This window comes from Pygocentrus nattereri, chromosome 10, assembly GCF_015220715.1.
Source record: "Pygocentrus nattereri isolate fPygNat1 chromosome 10, fPygNat1.pri, whole genome shotgun sequence".
Taxonomy (NCBI): domain Eukaryota; kingdom Metazoa; phylum Chordata; class Actinopteri; order Characiformes; family Serrasalmidae; genus Pygocentrus; species Pygocentrus nattereri.
Window position 1 is genome coordinate 12,604,663 of NC_051220.1, and position 21,845 is coordinate 12,626,507.

Consider the following 21,845-nt stretch of genomic DNA (forward strand, 5'->3'; position numbering starts at 1 on the left):
GAATTTGATTCACAGATGAGTTTGTATACTCCATAAATGAAGGGTCTCTGAGTTTTGCACAGTACTGTACAAGTCATATATTATGAAAGCTGGAGTTTATAGGGTTTTTTTGTTGTGGTAGCTTTACTGATCGCTGCGTTCTTTTGATTAAGTTAATGCCAGCTGACCATCTGTGTGACATTGTTCTCAGTATCTTTAGCTGACTCAGCTACGAGCCTCGGCTGACTAAACAATGAGGAGACATGGTGACTCATCCAAGTCTTTCCTCAGCTCTGCTGGCTTACGGTCAAGAAATAAAACATGTAGCTGGCAAAAAAGGACCAGCAGCTTCTACACTCTCAGTGTTAGATGGTTCTTCAGGCGTTCTGTAGTAAAGACAATGGTTTTATACGGAACCATGAACACTCAAAGAGCCATTTGCATGATTAAATGGTTCTCTGCATGGTGAAATCGTTCTGCAGATTGATGGAGAATGTGCTGTAGATGGTTCTATAGAGAAACATTTTGAAAAGGGTTCTATGTAGCACCAAAAAGGGTTCTTCTTTTACACACAAGCTTGACATCATAACAACAGCAGACCCCCTTTTGGTGCTATATACAGTACATTTTCCATCATTCTGAAGAACCATTTCGCCATGCAGAGAATCTTTTAATCATGCAAATGGCTCTTTGAATCTTCATGACTCTATAGAGAATCAGTGTCTTTATTAAATGACCACTGAAGAACCATCTTTTTTAAGAGTGTATAAAACAGGATTCAAAATGAAGGAAAACTGAGAGATTTGGTTCGTTTTTTTTGTCTTAAATTCAGCTGTCTATTATTACTGTGTTGAATATTTTCATGAAGTGTTGAGCTTCATTGTATTAAAGGTCTTGATAAAAACTCTTTAAATCATCAAACATACCAGAAAAAATAACCACACTGGAAAATACTGAAATATAGAAAACAAAACAAAACAAAAGTAATAACTTAAGCAAACCAGCTGATTTCAACTCACTGCTAAACACAGATCATGCAGTAAAACTAGGCTCCGTATCATGTCAACCAATGAATGATCTGGAGAAAAAAAAGCCTCTGACCAATCAACAAAGAAGGAGCGTGTCACCATGGCAATGTCTTAAAATAGCTACTAGCGTATGGGTTACACAGAATGCCAAAGCGGAAGAGTGACACCATCATTACCTCATCATCAGGATCCGACTCCATCTCCTATATTTCCCATGATGGATTGTGATAGTAGATAATGGAGCAGCAGTCGTCCAGCGTTATAGTAGCGAGGTGAGAAGAGAAGAAAGGAGAAAACATAAGAAAAGAAGAAATGAGAAGAGGAGAAAAGAGAAGAATATAAGTAGAGAAGAGAAGAGAAAAGAGGAGAACACAGGAGAGAAGAGAAGCAATAAGAATGAAAGAGAGGAGAAGAGAGGAGAGAAGAAAAAATAGAAGACATACCAAGAGAAGAAAAGAAAGGTGAAGAGAAGACATGAGAATAGAGGGACAGAGAGAATAAGAAAAAGCTTTCAGTGGCAAATTAAAGCTGTAGCCACAACAGAAACAGCGTTGATTTACCTACATCAAAGCTCAGAGTCGTGACACACTGTAATAAGTGGGTGAGTGTGCACAGACAGACCATGGGGGGGGGTGGAGGTGGTCATTAAACCCACCTGCCCCTGCGACAGTCATCTTTTTGTAAATATTAATTGACGATGTAAGGAAGTGATTAACGTTGTACACAATTGTGAATAGAACAGGAAAAATGTGGAGCAACACAGGCGACTGGTTGTTAAATAACTGCAATTATAATTGCAATATATGGCAATAAATTACAATATAGTCACATTATGTAGCAACAATATTGTGGAGATATAATTGTAAAATAATCACATTGTAATCATAATGTATAGCAATAAAATCTTTAGATGCGGCAATATAATCAGAATTGTTGCATATGAGCTGATTTGCGCCACACAAGCAAACAGATTTCAGGCTGATTAAGTGGTGATGCATCTGATTAGCAAGTGTAAATGCATGTGGTTAAAATCATATCAGGTTACAAACCAGATACTTGTCACAATCGAGCAGGTATAAACAGGCCTGACAGACTGTCAGTCTAATCAGAGTGTTTGTTGAGTTCAGACTGTACCTTCAGTGTGAGACTGATTGAGGGAGAGGAGAGAACTCTGAGAACTTGAGCTGGAGTTTTGGGTGGCTTCTGCTTGGAGTTAGAAGGCTGGAATAACTTCATTAAGTTTCCTGTTTTACTTTCTATCTTGAGCCCTTGGTCTCCAAAATATCTGTGCACAGGCCTGGGAGTGTGTGTGTGTGAGTTTGTGTGTGTGTGTGTGTGTGTGTGTGTGTGTGTACAGTACCTTCCTGTGGGTTGGCAGTGTGAAGTTGAGGTTGCAGATGGCGCTGTGTGGAAGACCTTTAGAGCTCTTCGGCTCTTTGAGGAACGAGAGTCTGCCACACGCCTCCTGCCCCACGTCCCGCACCTGCACCCAAACACACTTCTGAGCACACCGAAGATCACGTTGTTTATTATTCACTACTGTGACATTAGTCTTTACAGTACAGATGTCACAGAAGGCTCTGAAATACATATGAGTTCTTTAACCAAATACAGTGATGCTCACAGGGTGCTGTGAGCATCCTGACCAATCACAGTTCAAGAGGGGTTACGCTATGTTACATCTTACATTTGTTTGGCTAAAACAAATAAACATGTTAGTCTTAACTATGAACATGATATATTTACTGCTGGAAGGTAGAACACAATCACAATATGAAGCAGAATTATCGAAATATGTAGCAATACAGTTGCAATATTGCCATATAGGAGCAATATATAGTATAGTATATAATTGCAATATGTAACAATGTAATTACTTACAAACATAATCACAAGATATAGCAATATAATGGCATTAGGAAGCAATGTAGTAGCAAAATATTGCAATAAAATCACAATATAACTGCAATGTCTAGTAATATTAATCACAATATGTAGCATTGTAATCATAATATGCAGCAATATAATCGTAATATGTAGCAATGTAGTAACAAACTATTGCAACATGACCACAATACAATTAGAATAGAATTTACAACCATTTGTCACTGTCTTTTGAACACTGTGGAATTAGACCTCTGCATTTAACCCATCCGTGCAGTGAAACATCCACATACATGCACTCTAGTGAACACACACACTAGGGGGCAGTGAGCACACTTGCCCAGAGCAGTTGGCAGCCCTATCCACGGCGTCTGGGGAACAATTGGGGGTTAGGTGCCTTGCTCAAGGGCACTTCAGTCATGGACTGTCAGCCAAGGGGATCGAACTGACAACCTTCCGGTCACAGGGCTGGTTCCCTAACCTCCAACCCACAACTGCCTTTACAATTGTAATGTCTATCAATATAATTACAGTATGTAGCAGTATAATTAAAATATAATCACAATATGTAGCAATATAATCACAACACATGAACGTGGTCTATATTCTAAAGTCATAAGATTGCCATAACAGTTATTAGTATTAGAACAGTTATCAGTATTACTAGGCTATGCATTTATTAATACACCCACAAAGAAACGATGGTTCTACATGACATCCACTCTGTAACAATACACACACACACACACACACACACACAAACAAACACACTCGCACACACACAAATGTGCGCACACACACAAACACACACACCTTAACGTTGAAAGGCAGTCGGTTCTCTTTGAAGGCGTAGAAGGTGAAGATGAGCTGCTGGCTGCTCTTGCTTATGGGAGCAAGGTTACCATAGCAATCCACGAAGATGGGCTTTCCCTCCAGGATCTGTCAATCAAAGCAACAGGACCAATCAAAAAAGAGTTTGGTTAATGTTTGTGTAATAATTTTACATTCCACATTTTAAGCAGTGTGTGTAATATGCTGCGTATAGCTGTTCTTCCACACCTCAATGTCTTTGCTCCTGGCCACTTCCTCAAAGTTCTCCTGCTGCTCCAGAGTTTTGTCCACTTTATCATCGGTCATACAGAAGCAGCGCAGTCGCGCCTCCACTGGGTCGATCGGCTTCGCAAACACTACAAACTTTGCCAAATATGGCACACAGATCAACTCACGATACAGAGGGGTCGCCAGGGCAACCGTCTCACTGACCTGCTGACAGTCTGCCAACCAGAACCTAGACAGAGGTAGAGAGAGAGAGAGAGAGAGAGAGAGAGAAGCCAGGAGGGGAAATGAGTTAGAAAGTGAATGTTTAGCAGAGTAGATTAAAACAATGTGAAGTGACACTAAAATATTTTCATAAGCGGTAGTTATGAAATTTAAACACCATCCGTTTTAGTTAAACAGAAGAGGACACTGTGGAAATGACTGTGGTCACTGTTTATATTAAAAGACCAAACGCTTTTGTCCTTGTTGAATAAAATGTATCGTTTATGTGAAGCTTGAGCAGCTCCTGGAAACAGCTCTCAGCAAAAGCCTGAGAAAAAACTGCCTCTGCTTGGAACAACAGATTCCCAACAATCTCTTTTGCTCTTACAACTCTTAATGGATTTCATCACATTACCATTAGTGCTGCACTGTATCCTAATCAATATTTCACAGCTTTTCCATCACTATCTCACTGCACTCCCATCAATTTATCACTGTACTCCCATCAATTTATCACTGCACTCCCATCAATTTATTACTGTATTCCCATCAGTTTATCACTGCATTCCAATCACTTTCTCACTGCATTCCCATTACTATCTCACTTTATTCTCATCAATTTATCACTGTATTCTCATCACTATCTCACTGCACTCCCATCTGTTTATTACTGCATTCCCATCTGTTTATCATTGCATACCCATCACTAAATCACTGCGTTCCCATCAATTTATCACTGCGTTCCAATCACTTTTCACTGCATTCCAATCACTTTCTCATTCCACTCCCATCAATTTATCACTGCGTTCTCATCACTGTCACTGCATTCCAATCAATTTATCACTGCATTCTCATCACTACCTAACTGCATTCTCATCACTTTATCACTGCGTTCTCATCACTATCTCACTGCATTCTCATCGCTATCTAATTGCATTCCCATCTCTGTCTAACTCCATTCCCATCTGTTTATCACTGCAATACCATATTATCTCATGTTTCCATCACTATGTCATTGCATTACCATCATTATCTCACATTTCCATCACTATTTCATTGCATTACCATCAATATCTCACAAAATTTCTATCACTGTTTCACTGCGTTACTTCCACTGTCTCACTGCATTTCCATTTGTATCTAAATGTATGCTGAGCACTGTCACAGCTTTCCCATCACTTTCTCACAGCACTTCAGTCACTATTTCACTGCATTCCCATCAGTATTTCACAACCTTCCCACCCCATCAGTATCTCCAGGCATTCTCATCACTATCTGACTGCACTCCCATCAGTTTCGACCTGCAGTCCAATCACTATCCTACTGCATTTCCATTAGTAGCCCACTGCATTCCTATCATTACTATCTCGCTGCAGTTCCACATAATTACCAGCACTATCTCACTGCCTTTTAAAAGCACAATGTTTAAACTCACTCATGGAGATGTGTGTTGCTAGGCAACAGGCTGAATCAGCAGGTAGTGATGCTGCAGAAGCTGCTGCTGTTCATGACTGAAATAAGCCGTGAATCAGCACAATCTAAACTCAGCAGCAGTGCGCAGAGCTGAGATAATCTCCACTGACGCGCTTCACTGTTTACATGTTTGAATAAAGGTAACAAAGGTGAGTATATATATATATATATGTGTGTGTGTGTGTGTGTGTGTGTGTGTGTGTGTGTGTAGATGTATATATGTATTACCTGGCTGAGACATTAGTAGTGAATGAGACGCAATCAGTGACAAAGGACAGTGGAGTGGTTCCAGTGATGTCCTCCCACTGAGCTGGAGATGTGCCCCCTAAACACAAACACATATTGATCAAATTCAGTATCATGAATATTTTTTTCAAGTATATCATACCACAATATCAGATGACACTTGAATTAGTGTTAATAAAGTTAATAAGTCATGAATTTAAAATATTAACATTGATAAATGTGATGAATTACCATGAATAATGTTAATAAGTCAGTATTAATAAAGTTAATGTGTCAGCATTCATGAATTTATCATATTAGTATTAATAAATGTAATGTATTACCATGAATAATGCTAATATGTCAGTATTAATAAAGTTAGTAAGTCAGCATTAATAAAGTCACTGGACTGTGATGTTCTGTTGTCTTCTCTTAAAACTACACAGAAGAGAATCTTACACAGTGTTGTAACCAGACAGAAACACATTTACATTTTTATTTCATTTAAACTGCTCTTTTAAACAATCTGAAGCTCTCAGTAAATGACACTGCAGTGAAATGCAGGTACAGCTCACAAAACAACAGAAAACCTGCTCAGTAACAGGAACACTGTGGTTTTATGGGCATCATATCATAGGCATAATGTTCATTATTTATTTTAAAATCAGATTCTACTAGTTTAGATGATATATCACACATTTGTTACTTTGAAGCTCTAAAAGAAAATGAATGACTGTTCACTTTCAGTTATATTCAAGTAAATCACAAATCATCTGAGCTAGTACTCAAATACTCATAATTATTTAATTTTTTTACACATCTTTAATTGTTAGTGACTCAGCACTGACATCCAACACAAAATGCTATTCTAAACATTTTAATGATAATTATTATATCTCTCTCTCTCTCTGTGTGGTACCTGTGATGCTGCAGAGCAGTCTCAGGCAGGGAGCGGGGTCACCTTTGCGACCATTAGCCGCCGCCTCCTTTGCTCTGGGTGGGACGGGGATCGTCATGGTGATGGGTTTATGGAACTTCCTCCTGCGGGGCTCCACAGTAACGATGGGGCTGAAAGACGCTCTGTTCCCAATCACACTCCACACCACTTCCTCCAGCACAGGCTGGGCCTGGGGAGAAGAGGGGGCGTGGGGTTAGACAACATTTTAGTATTTTATTTTAAGCACTCAGTAGAGCTGAGGGAGAAATGTGCACATGCAGGACTCCGTGTGGGTGTGCATGTACCTGTAGGCCAACACGGATCTTCTTGGTGAGCGCTCCAGGAGGAAAGGCAGCCCTAACCATGGGAACCGCCTCACTGGTCAGGACTCCGCCCTCCGGACCCATGTGGTCACTCTCCTGCTTAATGCGGGACACCACCGCAAAGTACTGTGGGAAATCTTTAGTGATGATGCGGCAGATTCGCTTCTTCTCCAGCTCAGCGGGGCTGTCCAGCTCTGTAAACAAACAAACACCTTTAAACAATGGGCACAAACTTTAAGGAGCATAGAAGGGCCTAACGCCAAACCATCGATGGAGTAACTCATACTGAACACGTACTGCTAAACACATTCCTGCAGATGGGCATTACAGTATGTAACTGCAAAAACATTCTACTAGGGGACGCATTACAGTATATAACTACGAAAACATTCCTCTAGGGAGTGCATTACAGTATGTAACTACAAAAACATTCCTCTAGGGGGCACATTAGAGTATGTCACTGCAAACACATTCCTCTAGGGGGCACATTAGAGTATGTCACTGCAAACACATTCCTCTAGGGGGCGCATAAGAGTACTTAATTGCAAAAACATTCCTCTAGGGGCGCATTACAGTATATTACTGTAAAAACATTCCTCTAGGCGGTTCTTTAAGGTATTTAACGATTATGATGTTATTTATTATTATGATGTTGTTTACCCTCGTCCATGCCATTGAGCAGAGCGGTCAGGTCCTCTCCTCGGCAGTCGTAGTGATGCTCCTTCCAGGTGTCGCCATTGTCGCTGCGCAGAACAATCAGCTCACGCTCCTTCCCACGCATGGAGCCGAAATGGGGGATCTCCACAATGACTGGCCTGCGAAACAAAAACAGAGAAATATGAACCTGCTGCACCTCAGCTGTGACTGCAGGGCCAAAACAGAAAGCTGAAACCCTCACAGGCTGGGAGTACAACAGAGTGAGCCTGCTATACCAGCAACAGCCTGGTAGAATATGATGCCAAATGCTCCTTTTAAATGCCTTTTTCAATTTCAATAAATTTTTCATTGAAACTAGAAGCTAATGTGGTTAATACATGAAAACTTAGACCCCACCGATTAGCATGGGGCTAACAGCATGCCTACACCGTCACTTGCCTTAAACCACTATGTAGCTGTTGACAATGTATGACATGCTGTTAGTAGCGTTGCACCCACACATATATATTCAGATTTGACACAGTTCTGAGGTTCTGTTCCTGATTCTACTTCTAAATTCTATTATACACACACGCTTTGAATATCCAAAGCTTTCGTCTATGAAATAAAAAACGGGGACAGTTCCAGTTTCATGTGTTGTAACCATGGTAACTGCTGTACTGTGATAAACTAAGGTGTATTAACCTCAAAGGTAGGCTAAACAAATAGCACGTTAAATACACCGATCAGGAATAATATTATTACCACCTCGTTTCTACCCTCATTGCCCATTTTATCAGCTCCACTTACTATATAGATGCACTTTGTAGTTCTACAAGTACAGACTGTAGTCCATCTGTTTCTCTGCATATTTTGTTAGTCCCCTGTTCTTCAGTGGTCAGGACCCCCATGGACCCTCAAAGAGCAAGTACTATTTGGGTGGTGGATCATTCTCAGCACTGCAGTAACACTGATATGGTGGTGGTGTGTTAGTGTGTGTTGTACTGGTATGAGTAGATCAGACACAGCAGTGCCGCTAGAGTTTATAAAATCTGTGTCCACTCACTGTCCACTCCATTAGATACTCCTACCTTGTCAGTCCACCTTGTAGATGTAAAGTCAGAGACAATAGCTCATCTGCTGCTGCACAGTTTGTGTTGGTCATCCTCTAGTCCTTCATCAGTGGTCACATCTACCACCCAAATAGTACCTGCTCTGTAAGGGTCCATGGGGGTACTGACCACTGAAGTACAGGGTAAAAGGGGGCTAACAAAGTATCAGAGAAACAGATGGACAGTCTGTAACTGTAGAACTACAAAGTGCACCTACAGAGTAAGTGGAGCTGATAAAATGGACAATCAGCGTAGAAACAAGGAGGTGGTCATAATGTTATGCCTGATTGGTTTATGTTAAATTATGAGATTTTGCCACCACTCCACACGTCATATATGAATGCTGAAAAAGTGATGCAGTTTTGAAAAATGATGTACTATTTGTAGATCTCATGGTAACTACATTCAAATGCAAATCTAATGCAAAATGTCCTCAATATGGTGACTACTCCTGTTTTTTGGCTAATTGATGGGGCATTAGCTTTGACTGCTTGTTAGCTACATTAGCCTTATAGCTCCAGTGCTAAAACAAAAGAAGCAAACTTCAGACACCAAGCACGACTTGGCTGATCGATTATGTTTGAAGTAAGGGTTGGGGAAACTGGATATGTTTGACATTTTGCTGAACTATTGCTTTAACCTTTTATCTATAGACCCGTTTTTGCCTTAAACGGCAAACCCAAAGTAAAAGGGGTGCTGTTCCCACATACATTGGGCTGCCGTCATGATCTTGGTCTCATTTAAAAGAAAACACTCTCCTAGAATGGAGAAGTTTATTTCCTCCTGACTCATAGATCTCTAAACTGATCTCTGACTCTTGTTTTGGATTATGGTGTCTCTGTGGAGAAGCTCTGAAAGTGAGGACAAACAGATTTGCTGAGATTTGCTCATTCGGTGCTTTTACTCTGATACAGCCGCTGTTCTTACCCCAGAAAGTGAGCTCCGGCTGGCCCCACCTCCACCAGCCTGCTCACCAGCCCCTCCCCTTCTACCATGGGGGGTGGGTACGCCAGCCTGTGGCGTTTGGCCAGGCGGCAGGTGATCCGTGTGGGCGCTGGGCACTTCCTGGGCGGGATGATGATGCGCATGCCGTCATGCCGACTTCCTCTCATGGACCCGCCCCTAGCATCCACCATGAAACTCACCAGGAACCTGCAAAGAGAGCGAAGGGACAAGTTAGAGAGAGAGAGAGCAGGAGAGAGACAAAGAGAGAGAGAGAGACACCACGCTAACCCACGACACAAACACTGATTAGTGACGATTCCCATGCTGCACCACTGAACCACCAACACGAGGAGGGAGGGAGAGAGAGAGAGAGAGAGAGAGAGAGAGAGAGAGAGAGAGAGATAAAACAGACAGAACCGACAGCATAAAAGTGAAGAAGAAAAGAAAAAAAGCAAAAGGAGAAAAGGAGCAACGTTGCTTCGAGCTGTTAAACCTGGCAGCATTCTGAGTCTGATCTGTAGAGTCTCAGCTCCATAAAGTCACAGTCAGAATGATCTCCTGCTACTGTTTCTCAAATCATCAAAATCTAACTGCTGCCAAGATCAATGGTTTCGAAGCGGCGATCACTGATCAGTAGTGTGATCAGCTACACCTTTACAGATGAGAAACCCAGAAAATAAAAAATTCTGTTAATCATAAAGGGAAACCCACAGTGTCAGTAAATATAAGAAAAGGAGTGGCTACTAACTGTTAATTATGCATTTAACACTGGCAGTAATGTCTTGTCTAACCAGTGTAATGCGGTAATGTCTGATCTAACCAGTGTAATGCGGTAATGTCTGATCTAACCAGGGTAATGCGGTAATGTCTGATCTAACCAGTGTAATGCGGTAATGTCTGATCTAACCAGGGTAATGCGGTAATGTCTGATCTAACCAGTGTAATGCGGTAATGTCTGATCTAACCAGGGTAATGCGGTAATGTCTGATCTAACCAGTGTAATGCAGTAATGTCTGATCTAACCAGTGTAATGCAGTAATGTCTGATCTAACCAGTGTAATGCAGTAATGTCTGATCTAACCAGTGTAATGCGGTAATATCTGATCTCACCAGTGTAATGCAGTAAATTCTGATCTATCTAGTGTAATGCAGTTAAGTCTGATCTAACCAATGCAATGCATTCATGTCTGATTTAACATATGTAATGCAATGAAGTTTGATCTAACTAGTGTAATGCGGTAATGTCTGATGTAACCAGTGTAACATGGTATCGCCTCATCTAACCAGTGTAACGCAGTAATGTCTAATCTAACCAGTGTAATGCAGTGAAGTCTGATCTCACTAGTGTAATGCAGTAAGGTCTGATCTAACCAGTGTAATGCAGTAATGTCTAATGACACAATCACATGGCTACTAACTACACAGTGTGGGTTAGCTCACACAGAAAGAGAACAAGAGATAAATAGGAAAGAAAGGAAGAAAAAAGAAAGAGAAGGAGAAAGTGCAGAGAGAAAAATGCAGAGAAAGAGAGAAAGAAAGAAAAAGAATGAAAGAGAGATTAAGACAGGAAGATGGAGAGTGAGAGAAGAATGAAAGAAAGAAAGAGAAGATTAAAAAAGTGAAGGGGAGAGAAACATAAAAGAAAGAGAAAAGGAAGAGAGATAAAAGGAGGGAATAGCAGGGAAGAGAGCAAGAGTAAAGAAAGAAAGAGAGGAAAAGAGTGAGAGAAAAAAGAAAGAGAGAGAGAGGAAAAAGATGAAAGAAAGATGGAAAGAGCTAAACAAGAGAAAAAAAGAGAAAAGGGAGAGAGAAAGAAAGAGAGAGAGAGAGAGAGAGAGAGAGAGAGAGAGAGAGAGGTAACTGTAGACAGTTTTCACCTGGAGTCATATTGGGGGAGCGGGGAGGAAGGGCTGTGAAAGATAAACAAAAACAAAACAAACGAAAAGAAGAACAGAAAAGAGTGCAAGAGGCAAAAACAAACACTCATTATTGCGTTCGCTGTAACTGTCGCACAGCTCATATGAAGGCCAGACAGGATGTTGGAGTGACGGGAGAAACAAGACCAGAAGAACAAGCAGAGCAAAACAAAACAAAACGAAACAAATAACAATAACAGCACTATGTGCTTCACACAAACACGCCTGGCCAGAGAAGAACACCACACACAAACTCTGTAATGCACCACCGTATAGCGTCGACACAAATCATTAGCCAAATATGGCTCAAAAGTAACTGTTTGATTTGCATTGGCATGATGATAACAGCAAAACTCAAACACAGACCACACTGGACCAGCATGCATTTGGGTATCAAAGCAAATTAAACTTTGGCAAAGCCTATGGCTATACACTTCCCAGTCACTTTATCAGAAACACCATTCCTGTAGCTCTGCCTTACTGGTGAACACATAGAGTCTCCAGCTCATCTGTTAGCCACTTGTTGGTGTTAGCCATCCTCAACACAAACTATCAGAACATGTTCTATGGTCTCTAACTGAAACCCAGCAAGGCGGTGCTACAGGAGAGGTTTTTCTGGTAAAGTGGCCAGGCAATATCCCTGTCTAAAAGGAAAACATCATACACACATTCGTAAACTTTACAAAGTAGAATATTTGAGTGCAATCTGGCTTGGAGGAGGAAAAACTGCAGATTAATGAACAACAAGAACAACAAGCTCAGAATGCTAACTGGGCAGGAATATGCAGAGTTAAGCTTTATGGTTAAATAATTACTAAAAGAGGTTTAAATCTGCAGCACACAAAATAAAAAAGGTTACCTGAATGCCTGTTACAACCTTGAAATGTTCACATTTAAGGCCAGAACTCCTAACTAGCATTACAACAGAGTATGTCAAGGTACGATAGATAGCTTAGTGATAACATAACATTAATGTGCTAATGAAAGTTAGCAAATGAATAGCAGTGTTTTTGGAGCTGGAGCTACAAGGAGATCATATAGTAACTGCAGATTTCTTTAAGGAGCTCTTATAGTAGCTGTAGATTCAGTTAAGGAGCTCTTATAGTAGATGAACATTCCTTCAAGGAGATTGTATAGTGGCTGTAGATTCCTTTACGGAGCTCTTATAATTCCTGTAGATTCCTTCAATGAGATCTTATAGTAGCTGTAAATTCCTTTAAGGAGATCATACAGTAGCTGTAGATTCCTTTAAGGAGATCTTATAGTAGCTGTAGATTCCTTTAAGGAGCTCTTAGAGTAGCTATAGATTCCTTTAAGGAGCTCTTAGAGTAGCTATAGATTCCTTTAAGGAGCTCTTATAATAGGTGTAGATTCCTTTAAGGAGCTCGTATGGTAGCTACAGATTCCTTTAAGGAGATCTTATGGTAGCTGCAGATTCCTTTAAAGAGATCTTATAGTAGCTGTAAATTCTTTTAAGATCATATAGTAGCTGTAGATTCCTTTAAGGAGCTCTTATCGTAGCTAAAGATTCCTTTAAGGAGATCATATAGTAGCTGTAAATTCCTTTAAGGAGGTCTTTAAGTAGATGTAGATTCCTTTAATGAGATCGTATAGCAGCTGTAGATTCCTTTAAGGAGCTCTTAAAGTAGCTGTAGATTGCTTTAAGGAGATCTCATAGTAACTGTAGATTCCTTTAAGGAGCTCTTATAGTAGCTGTTGATTCCTTTAAGGAGATCTTATAGTAACTGTAGATTCCTTTAAGGAGATCTTATAGCAGCTGTAGATTCCTTTAAGGAGCTCTTATAGTAGCTGTAGATTCGTTTAAGGAGATCTTATAGTAGCTGTGGATTCCTTTCAGGACCTCTTATAGTAGCTGTCAATTCCTTTAAGGAGCTCTTGTAGTAGCTGTCGATTCCTTTAAGAAGATTGTTTAGTAGCTGTCGATTCCTTTAAGGAGATTTTATAGTAGCTGTAGATTCCTTTCAGGACCTCTTATAGTAGCTGTCAATTCCTTTAAGGAGCTCTTGTAGTAGCTGTCGATTCCTTTAAGGAGATCTTATAGTAGCTGTAGATACCTTTAAGGAGCATGTATAGTAGCTGTAGATTCGTTTAAGGAGATCTTATAGTAGCTGTAGATTCCTTTAAGGAGCTTTTATAGTAACTGTAGATTCCTTTAAGAAGCTCTTATCGTAGCTGTAGATTCCTTTAAGAAGATTGTTTAGTAGCTGTCGATTCCTTTAAGGAGATTTTATAGTAGCTGTGGATTCCTTTCAGGACCTCTTCTAGTAGCTGTCAATTCCTTTAAGGAGCTCTTATAGTAGCTGTAGATTCCTTTAAGGAGCATGTAAAGTAGCTGTAGATTCCTTTAAGGAGCTCTTATAGTAGCTGTAGATTCCTTTAAGGAGCTCTTTTTGTAGCTGTAGATTCCTTTAAGGAGCTCTTATAGTAGTTGTAGATTAATTTAAGGAGATCTTACAGTAGCTATAGATTCCTTTAAGGAGCTCTTATAATAGCTGTAGACTCCTTTAAGGAGCTCTTATAGTAGCTGTAGATTCCTTTAAGGAGCTCTTATAGCAGCTGTAGATTCCTTTAAGGAGCTCTTATAGTAGCTGCAGATTCCATTAAAGAGATCTTATATTAGCTGTAGATTCATTTAAGGAGATCTTATAGTAGCTATAGATTCCTTTAAGGAGCTCTTATTGTAGCTGTAGATTCCTTTAAGGAGCTCTTATAGTAGCTGTAGATTCATTTAAGGAGATCTTACAGTAGCTATAGATTCCTTTAAGGAGCTCTTATAGTAGCTGTAGATTCCATTAAAGAGATCTTATATTAGCTGTAGATTCTTTTAAGGAGATCTTATAGTAGCTGTAGATTCTTTTAAGGAGGTCTTGTAGTAGCTGTCGATTCCTTTAAGGAGATCTTGTAGTAGCTGTACATTCTTTTAAGGAGATCTCATAGTAGCTGTAGATTCTTTTAAGGAGATTTTATAGTAGCTGTAGATTCCTTTCAGGTCCTTTTATAGTAGCTGTCGAATCCTTTAAGGTGATCTTGTAGTAGCTGTAGATTCATTTAAGGAGCTCTTATAGTAGCTGTAGATTCCTTTAAGGAGCTGTTATAGTAGCTGTAGATTTCTTTAAGGAGCTGTTACTGTAGCTGTAGATTCATTTAAGGAGCTCTTATAGTAACTGTAGATTATAGTCTTATATTAGCTGTAGATTCCTTTAAGCAGATCTTTTAGTCACTGTAGATTCCTTTAAGGAGATCTTAGAGTAGCTGTAGATTCCTTTAAGGATATTGTTTAGTAGCTGCAGAATCTTTTAAGGAGATCTTATAGTAGTTGTATATTCCTTTAAGGAGCACGTATTGTAGCTGTAGATTACTTTAAGGTGATCTTATAGTAGCTGTAGATTCTTTTAAAGAGATCTTATAGTAGCTGTAGATTCCTTTAAGGAGCTGTTATAGTAGCTGTAGATTTCTTTAAGGAGCTGTTACTGTAGCTGTAGATTCATTTAAGGAGCTCTTATAGTATAGTCTTATATTAGCTGTAGATTCCTTTAAGCAGATCTTTTAGTCGCTGTAGATTCCTTTAAGGAGATCTTAGAGTAGCTGTAGATTCCTTTAAGGATATTGTTTAGTAGCTGCAGAATCTTTTAAGGAGATCTTATAGTAGTTGTATATTCCTTTAAGGAGCATGTATTGTAGCTGTAGATTACTTTAAGGTGATCTTATAGTAGCTGTAGATTCTTTTAAAGAGATCTTATAGCAGCTGTAGATTCCTTTAAGGAGCTCTTATAGTAGCTGTAGATTCATTTAAGGAGTTCTTATTGTAGCTGTAGATTCCTTTAAGGAGCTCTTATTGTAGCTGTAGATTCCTTTAAGGAGCTCTTATAGTAGCTGTAGATTCCATTAAGGAGCTCTTATTGTAGCTGTAGATTCCTTTAAAGAGCTCTTGTAGTAGATGTAGATTCCTTTAAGGAGATTTCATAGCAGCTGTAGATTCATTTAAGGTGATCTTATAGTAGCTGTAGATTCTTTTAAAGAGATCTTATAGTAGCTGTAGATTATTTTAAGGAGCCCTTATAGTAGCTGTAGATTCCTTTAAGGAGCACTTATAGTAGCTGTAGATTCCTTTAAGGAGATCATATAGTAGCTATAAATTCCATTAAGGAGGACTTAAAGTAGATGGAGATTCCTTTAATGAGATTATATAGCAGCTGTAGATTATTTAAAGAGATTGTATAGTAGCTGTAAATTCCTTTAAGGAGCACGCATAGTAGCTGTAGATTCCTTTAATGAGCTCTTGTAGTAGCTCTAGATTCATTTAAGGAGCTCTAGTAGATGTAGATTCCTTTAAGGAGATATTATCTCCTTAGGGGCATTCATGGGCTGGAGGTTAGGGATCTGGCCCTGTGACCGGAAGGTTGCCGGTTCAATCCCCAGCGCCGACAGTCCATGACTGAGGCCTCCTTGAGGAAGACACCTAACCCCCAATTGCTCCCCGGGCGCCGTGGATAGGGCTGCCCACCGCTCCGGGCAAGTGTGCTCACTGCCCCCTAGTGTGTGTGTTCACTAGTGTGTATGTGGTGTTTCACTTGCATGGATGGGTTAAATGCGGAGATGGAATTTCCCCGGTTGTGGGATCAAAACAGTATCACTTAAACTTATAGTAACTGTAGTTCCTTTAAGGAGATCTTATAGTAGCTGTACATTCCTTTAATGAGCTCTTATTGTAGCTATAGATTCCTTTAAGGAGCTCTTATAATAGCTGTAGATTCCTTTAAGGAGCTCATATAGTAGCTGTAGATTTCTTTAAGGAGCTCTTATAGTAGCTGTAGATTCATTTAAAGAGATCTTATAGTAGCTGTAAATTCTTTTAAAGAGATCATATAGTAGCTGTAAATTCCTTTAAGGACCTCTTATAGTAGGTGTAGATTTCTTCAAGGAGATCTTATAGTAGCTGTAGATTCCTTTAAAGAGATCTTATAGTAGCTGTAGATTCCGTTAAGGAGATTGTATAATAGCTGTAGATTCCTTTAAGGTGCTCTTATAGTACCTGTAGATTCCTTTAAGGAGATCTTATAGTAGCTGTACATTCCTTTAATGAGCTCTTATTGTAGCTATAGATTCCTTTAAGGAGCTCTTATAATAGCTGTAGATTTCTTTAAAGAGCTCTTGTCATAGCTGCAAATTCATTTAAGGAGCTCTTATAGTACATTCTTATAGTAGATATTAAGGAGATCTTATAGTAGCTGTCGATTCCTTTAAGGAGATCTTATAGTAGCTGTAGATTCATTTAAGGAGCTCTTATAGTAGCTGTAGATTTTTTTAAGGAGCTCTTGTAGTAGTTATAGATTTCTTTAAGGAGCTCTTGTAGTAGCTGTAGATTCATTTAAGGAGCTCTTATAGTAGTTATAGATTCTTTTAAGGAGATTTTATAGTAGCTGTAGATTCCTTTAAGGAGCTCTTATAGTAGCTGTAGATTTCTTTAAGGACCTCTTGTAGTAGCTGTAGATTAATTTAAGGAGCTGTTATAGTAGATATAGATTCTTTTAAGGAGATTTATAGTAGCTGTAGATTCCTTTCAGGACCTTTTATAGTAGCTGTCGGTTACTTTAAGGAGATCTTATAGTAGCTGTAGATTCCTTTAAGGAGCTCTTATAGTAGATGTAGATTGTAAATGTAGACTCTAAGTGTAGTCTATTGACATGTCGTATGACTGACTATGTTTGCACTTAATCAGTTGGGTGGGGCGGGAGAAGGCAGGGGGTTCTGGGTAAATTACATTTTGGCTTTAAAATGATTTATATGACGGATTTCGATAGAGAGGCTGGAGGGCTGAATGTTTACTGTGTCCATCGTTCACAGGGTGATTATCTCAGACTGAAGTCTAGTTAATCTTATACAGACTTCTGGATTGGAGTCCACACACACACACACACACACACACACACACACACACACACACACACACACACACACACAGACAGGCGGACTCTTACCCGGAGTGTATGGGGCTGGACACAGTGTTGTGTGTGTGGTCCACAGTGTCCGGAGTCCAGCTGTAACGTCTCAGACACTCATTCTGCTCACGGCTCACAGACAGCTGCTGCAAACACACACAAACACACACACACACACACACACACACACACACACACATACAAACACACACAAACACATACAAAACCTTGCATCTCCAATAAAGTAACTCTAGAAGAAAAGCAAAAACGCATGCTGAACTGTTAACCTTGTTTTTTTCTGTATTTATGTTTATTTCAATTCATTCTAATGTAACATGGTGTGTTATTTTACAAATAAAACAGCCTTACTCCTGAAATAAATGATTGTAAATAATGTTTGGACCCTTAAAGACATTTAGGTATTTAGATCATTAAATCATTAATCTAATTTATCTTTATATATTTTTTGCATTAAATTTTTTTTCAACATCACAAAAACACTGAATCCAAAACAGCTTGTTTTTCAATATAAGCACAAAAACCCTTAAACAATGTTTACATATTCTAAAAAAGCCATGGACTCTTCAAATCACTGCAAAATCCTGCACGCTGCAAAAAAATTTGTGTTTTGGCAAGTGAAATTATCGTGAATCTGGTCAATATGTCTCATTTTGACTGTTTTCTGGGTTTATTATTAGAATATTTTTCTTATTTTCCACTAGTTTAATGTGATTTTAGTCAGTCCAATTACCTCACCATATTGGCAGGTAATGTTGCTTGTTCTAAGAAATGTGCCTGAAACAAGTTAAATGATCTGCCAATATAGTGAGATAATTTGACTGACTAAAATCACATTAAACAAATAAAACGTGTCTAGAAATAAGTTAAATAATCTTATAATAAGCTTACAGTAATGTCAAAGTGAGAAATATTAGATATATTGACTAGAATTTAAATAATTTCACTTGCCTGCATTTTTGCAGTGTGTTTTTTGTTATTCTGCAATTTTGAAGTCTTTACAGTTATTCTACAAAGTGCAACTAAAGGACTGAAAGAATAACTCTCCATGAGTTGGTATGTCCAAATTTTTTTTGACTGCTACAGTAATGGTGTGTGTGATGCTGTTAAAACTCTTCAGCATGCAGACATAAGTATAAACCTCCATCACACTTTCAGCTACAGTCACAAAACCCAGACACACTAAATATTTCAGGCCTCTATGATTTAGTCATAAACACTACCCTGACATGCAGGCAGTTCAGCTGGAACACGAACAATCCAGCAGCACCCCATCACCCTGCTAATTGTGGGAACTGCTGTAAGATGAATGAGGGGGCTAAACTGCTGTAGGCTGAATGAGCAGGGCTAAACGGATGTAAGCCGAATGAGGGGGCTAAACTGTTGTAGGCTGAATGAGGGGGCTAAACTGCTATAGGCTGAATGGGTGGGGCTAAATGTATGTAGGCTGAATGGGCAGAGCTAAACTGCTGTAGGCTGAATGGGCAGAGCTAAACTACTCTAGCCTAAATGGGCAGGGCTAAACTGCTGTAGGCTAAATGAGGGGGCTAACCTGCTGTAGGCTGAATAGGCAGAGCTAAACTACTGTAGGCTGAATGAGGGGGCTAACCTGCTGTAGGCTGAATAGGCAGAGCTAAACTACTCTAGGCTAAATGGGCAGGGCTAAACTACTATAGGCTGAATGGGCAGGGCTAAACTGCTGTAGGCTGAATGAGGGGGCTAAACTGCTGTAGGCTGAATGGGTGGGGCTAAATGTATATAGGCTGAATGGGCATGGCTAAACTACTGTAGGCTGAATGAGGGGGCTAAACTGCTGTAGGCTGAATGGGTGGGGCTAAATGGATGTGGGCTGAATGCGCAGGACTAAACTGCTGTAGGCTGAATGGGAGGGGCTAAACAGATGTAGGCTGAATGCGCAGGACTAAACTGCTGTAGGCTAAATGGGCAAGGCTAAACTGCTGTAGGCTGAATGGGCAGGGCTAAACTGCTGTAGGCTGAATGGGCAGGGCTAAACTGCTGTAGGCTGAATGGGCGGGGCTAAACTGCTGTAGGCTGAATGGGCAGGGCTAAACTGCTGTAGGCTAAATGGGCGGGGCTAAACTGCTGTAGGCTGAATGGGAAGGGCTAAACTGCTGTAGGCTGAATGGGTGGGGCTAAACTGTTGTAGCAGTGAAGTGAAACTGGAGCCAAAAACAGTGATAAAAATAAAGATGAGGGACATGAAAAATAAATATACAAACAAATGAATAAATAAATAAACAGCGTCTGGGCTGTGTCTCCAGTTTAATGATGTTTATTATAAACAAGAACAAACACAATTGTCAGTGAGGAGGCCATCGAAGGGGCACAGGGGTGTGTTTGGATGATGGATGAGTGTGACTGAATAACAGGGAAACACAGACACACATATACTCTGTTGGAGGTGACTATGCCACAAATGGTCATGACTTCGTGGTTCTACCTTATTCTGAGGGTCCACCATGTAGGAGATATCTTTAAAAACGCTCTGCAGCTTCAGAGGAAACACACACAGAAGAATGAAGAAAATTCAGTTCAAGAGGCAGTAAAAAGCCAGGAAAGCCAGAAAAGCCAAATCAGATGAGGAGAGAGTGCTTACATTAAAGAGGACCTGTTATGCTTTTCTGTTCTCATCCTTTCTTTTAGTGTGTTGTATCTTTTTGTGCATGTAAACATTCTGCAAAGTCACAGAGCTCAGCTTTCTCCCTCCAGAGGGAGAAACTCTCTCACACAGACACCGTATTTGTTGGAATTTTGGCCCTTTTCCTTTGTTACAAGATGACTCAATCTTGTAGCATGGTCCTTACTGCCTGCCTACCGGTGAGCTCGGCACACCCTGCACTGCACTACTGGAGGTGGAAGAGTGCAGTTAGTGCTGTATCCGTGTGGAGAAGACACTGACCGGACTTTCAGGACCCACTCTGGATCAAACCGATATGGCAGAACCAACACCACAGCGGTGCTTACAGCTCATGAGAGAAGGGTCTGTCTGCAGACTGCAGGACAGAGGCAGAACTGCTCTCGACCAATCAGAACAGAGTGGGCGAGCTGATCAATTACAGCACACTAGGCGGATCGGGGGCGGAGCTTAAAGACACAAGAGCGTTTCAAACAGAGGGTGAGTAGTAGTGTTTTTCGAACACTGAAGCTGTAAATCTGTTCTCGTAGACCAACAATACAACCATGAGCAGAAAATGAGCATAACAGGCCCCCTTTAAAACAAAACATCAAATTCCTCCCATTTTTCCCCTCCCACCTCGTACAAATGTAGTCAGTCGGCTGAGACGTGTTTGCATCTGAAGTTCTTCTTTAGGTTTAGCACTGGAGGCTGATGTAGCTAACATTTTAGCTAACAATTAGCACCGTAGCAAACTGCATGCCTAAATCATCACTGTGTGGAGGTGTTCAGTATCTCTAATAGTCTTGATTATGTGGTCTCTGACTCTGTATGACTCTATAAACATGGACTAAAGTACAGACAGAACACTAATAGAGGCTTATAAGGCTAATAATGCTCGCTGTTTGAACATTAGCCTCGTAGCTCCAACACAAAACTAATGAAGCGAAGTTCAGACAGCAAACATGCCTGGAAGATGGACTACGTTTTGGGTAGCTGGAGGATTTGACTGTTCATTAAGCTATTGTTTTAATAACTACAGAATCACAAAAAAGCATTCCAACTGTTCAAATAAGCACAACATAAACTAAATGTACATTTTCTGAAGGAATTCTAGCACTCGCAGTGCAAGAAAGTAACAGCCTTAAAGCAGAAAGAGGAAGAGTAAAGGAAAAGAAAGAAAGAAAGAAAGAAAGAAAGAAAGAAAGAAAGAAAGAAAGAAAGAAAGAAAGAAAGAAAGAAAGAAAATGTTAACAGGACATCCTCCAAAAAATATTTCTCATAAATCATAGAATTCAAGTGCGCAAACACTGTAAGGAAAGAAAGAAGGAAAATGGATTCTGAGAAAAGGACATAAAAGCAGTTCAGGCTGTGTTATTGGAGAAATGTGTCCAGAGCAGAAATAATAGAAAAATCAGAATATCAGTCGGGTCAGACATCAGTGAGCCCTCAGTCTATTTTACTGGTCAGACAGCACTGTGTCCTCAGTCTGCTGAGTTTTTTTCACACACACT

At 40.0% G+C, this 21,845-nt stretch overlaps 1 protein-coding gene across 8 annotated transcripts in view; it reads right to left on the minus strand.

The window, feature by feature from the left end:
• The window catches only part of ank3a (ankyrin 3a), a 122,781-nt gene that overhangs the window by 25,087 nt on the left and 75,849 nt on the right, over nt 1–21,845 (minus strand). For all 8 annotated transcript variants that reach the window (XR_005130833.1, XM_037542141.1, XM_037542144.1 and 5 more), the window contains 12 exons: nt 20,158–20,208; nt 17,718–17,824; nt 11,680–11,712; nt 9,785–10,009; nt 7,770–7,924; nt 7,092–7,303; nt 6,769–6,976; nt 5,853–5,949; nt 3,951–4,179; nt 3,705–3,830; nt 2,368–2,490; nt 1,184–1,210 (listed from right to left, as the gene is read on the minus strand). Coding sequence is in view for 7 of the 8 variants with exons in the window: in XM_037542141.1 (XP_037398038.1) it covers nt 1,184–1,210; nt 2,368–2,490; nt 3,705–3,830; nt 3,951–4,179; nt 5,853–5,949; nt 6,769–6,976; nt 7,092–7,303; nt 7,770–7,924; nt 9,785–10,009; nt 11,680–11,712; nt 17,718–17,824; nt 20,158–20,208 (1,593 nt within the window). In the remaining variant the exon portion in view is untranslated. The remainder of the gene's footprint in view (nt 1–1,183; nt 1,211–2,367; nt 2,491–3,704; nt 3,831–3,950; nt 4,180–5,852; nt 5,950–6,768; nt 6,977–7,091; nt 7,304–7,769; nt 7,925–9,784; nt 10,010–11,679; nt 11,713–17,717; nt 17,825–20,157; nt 20,209–21,845) is intronic.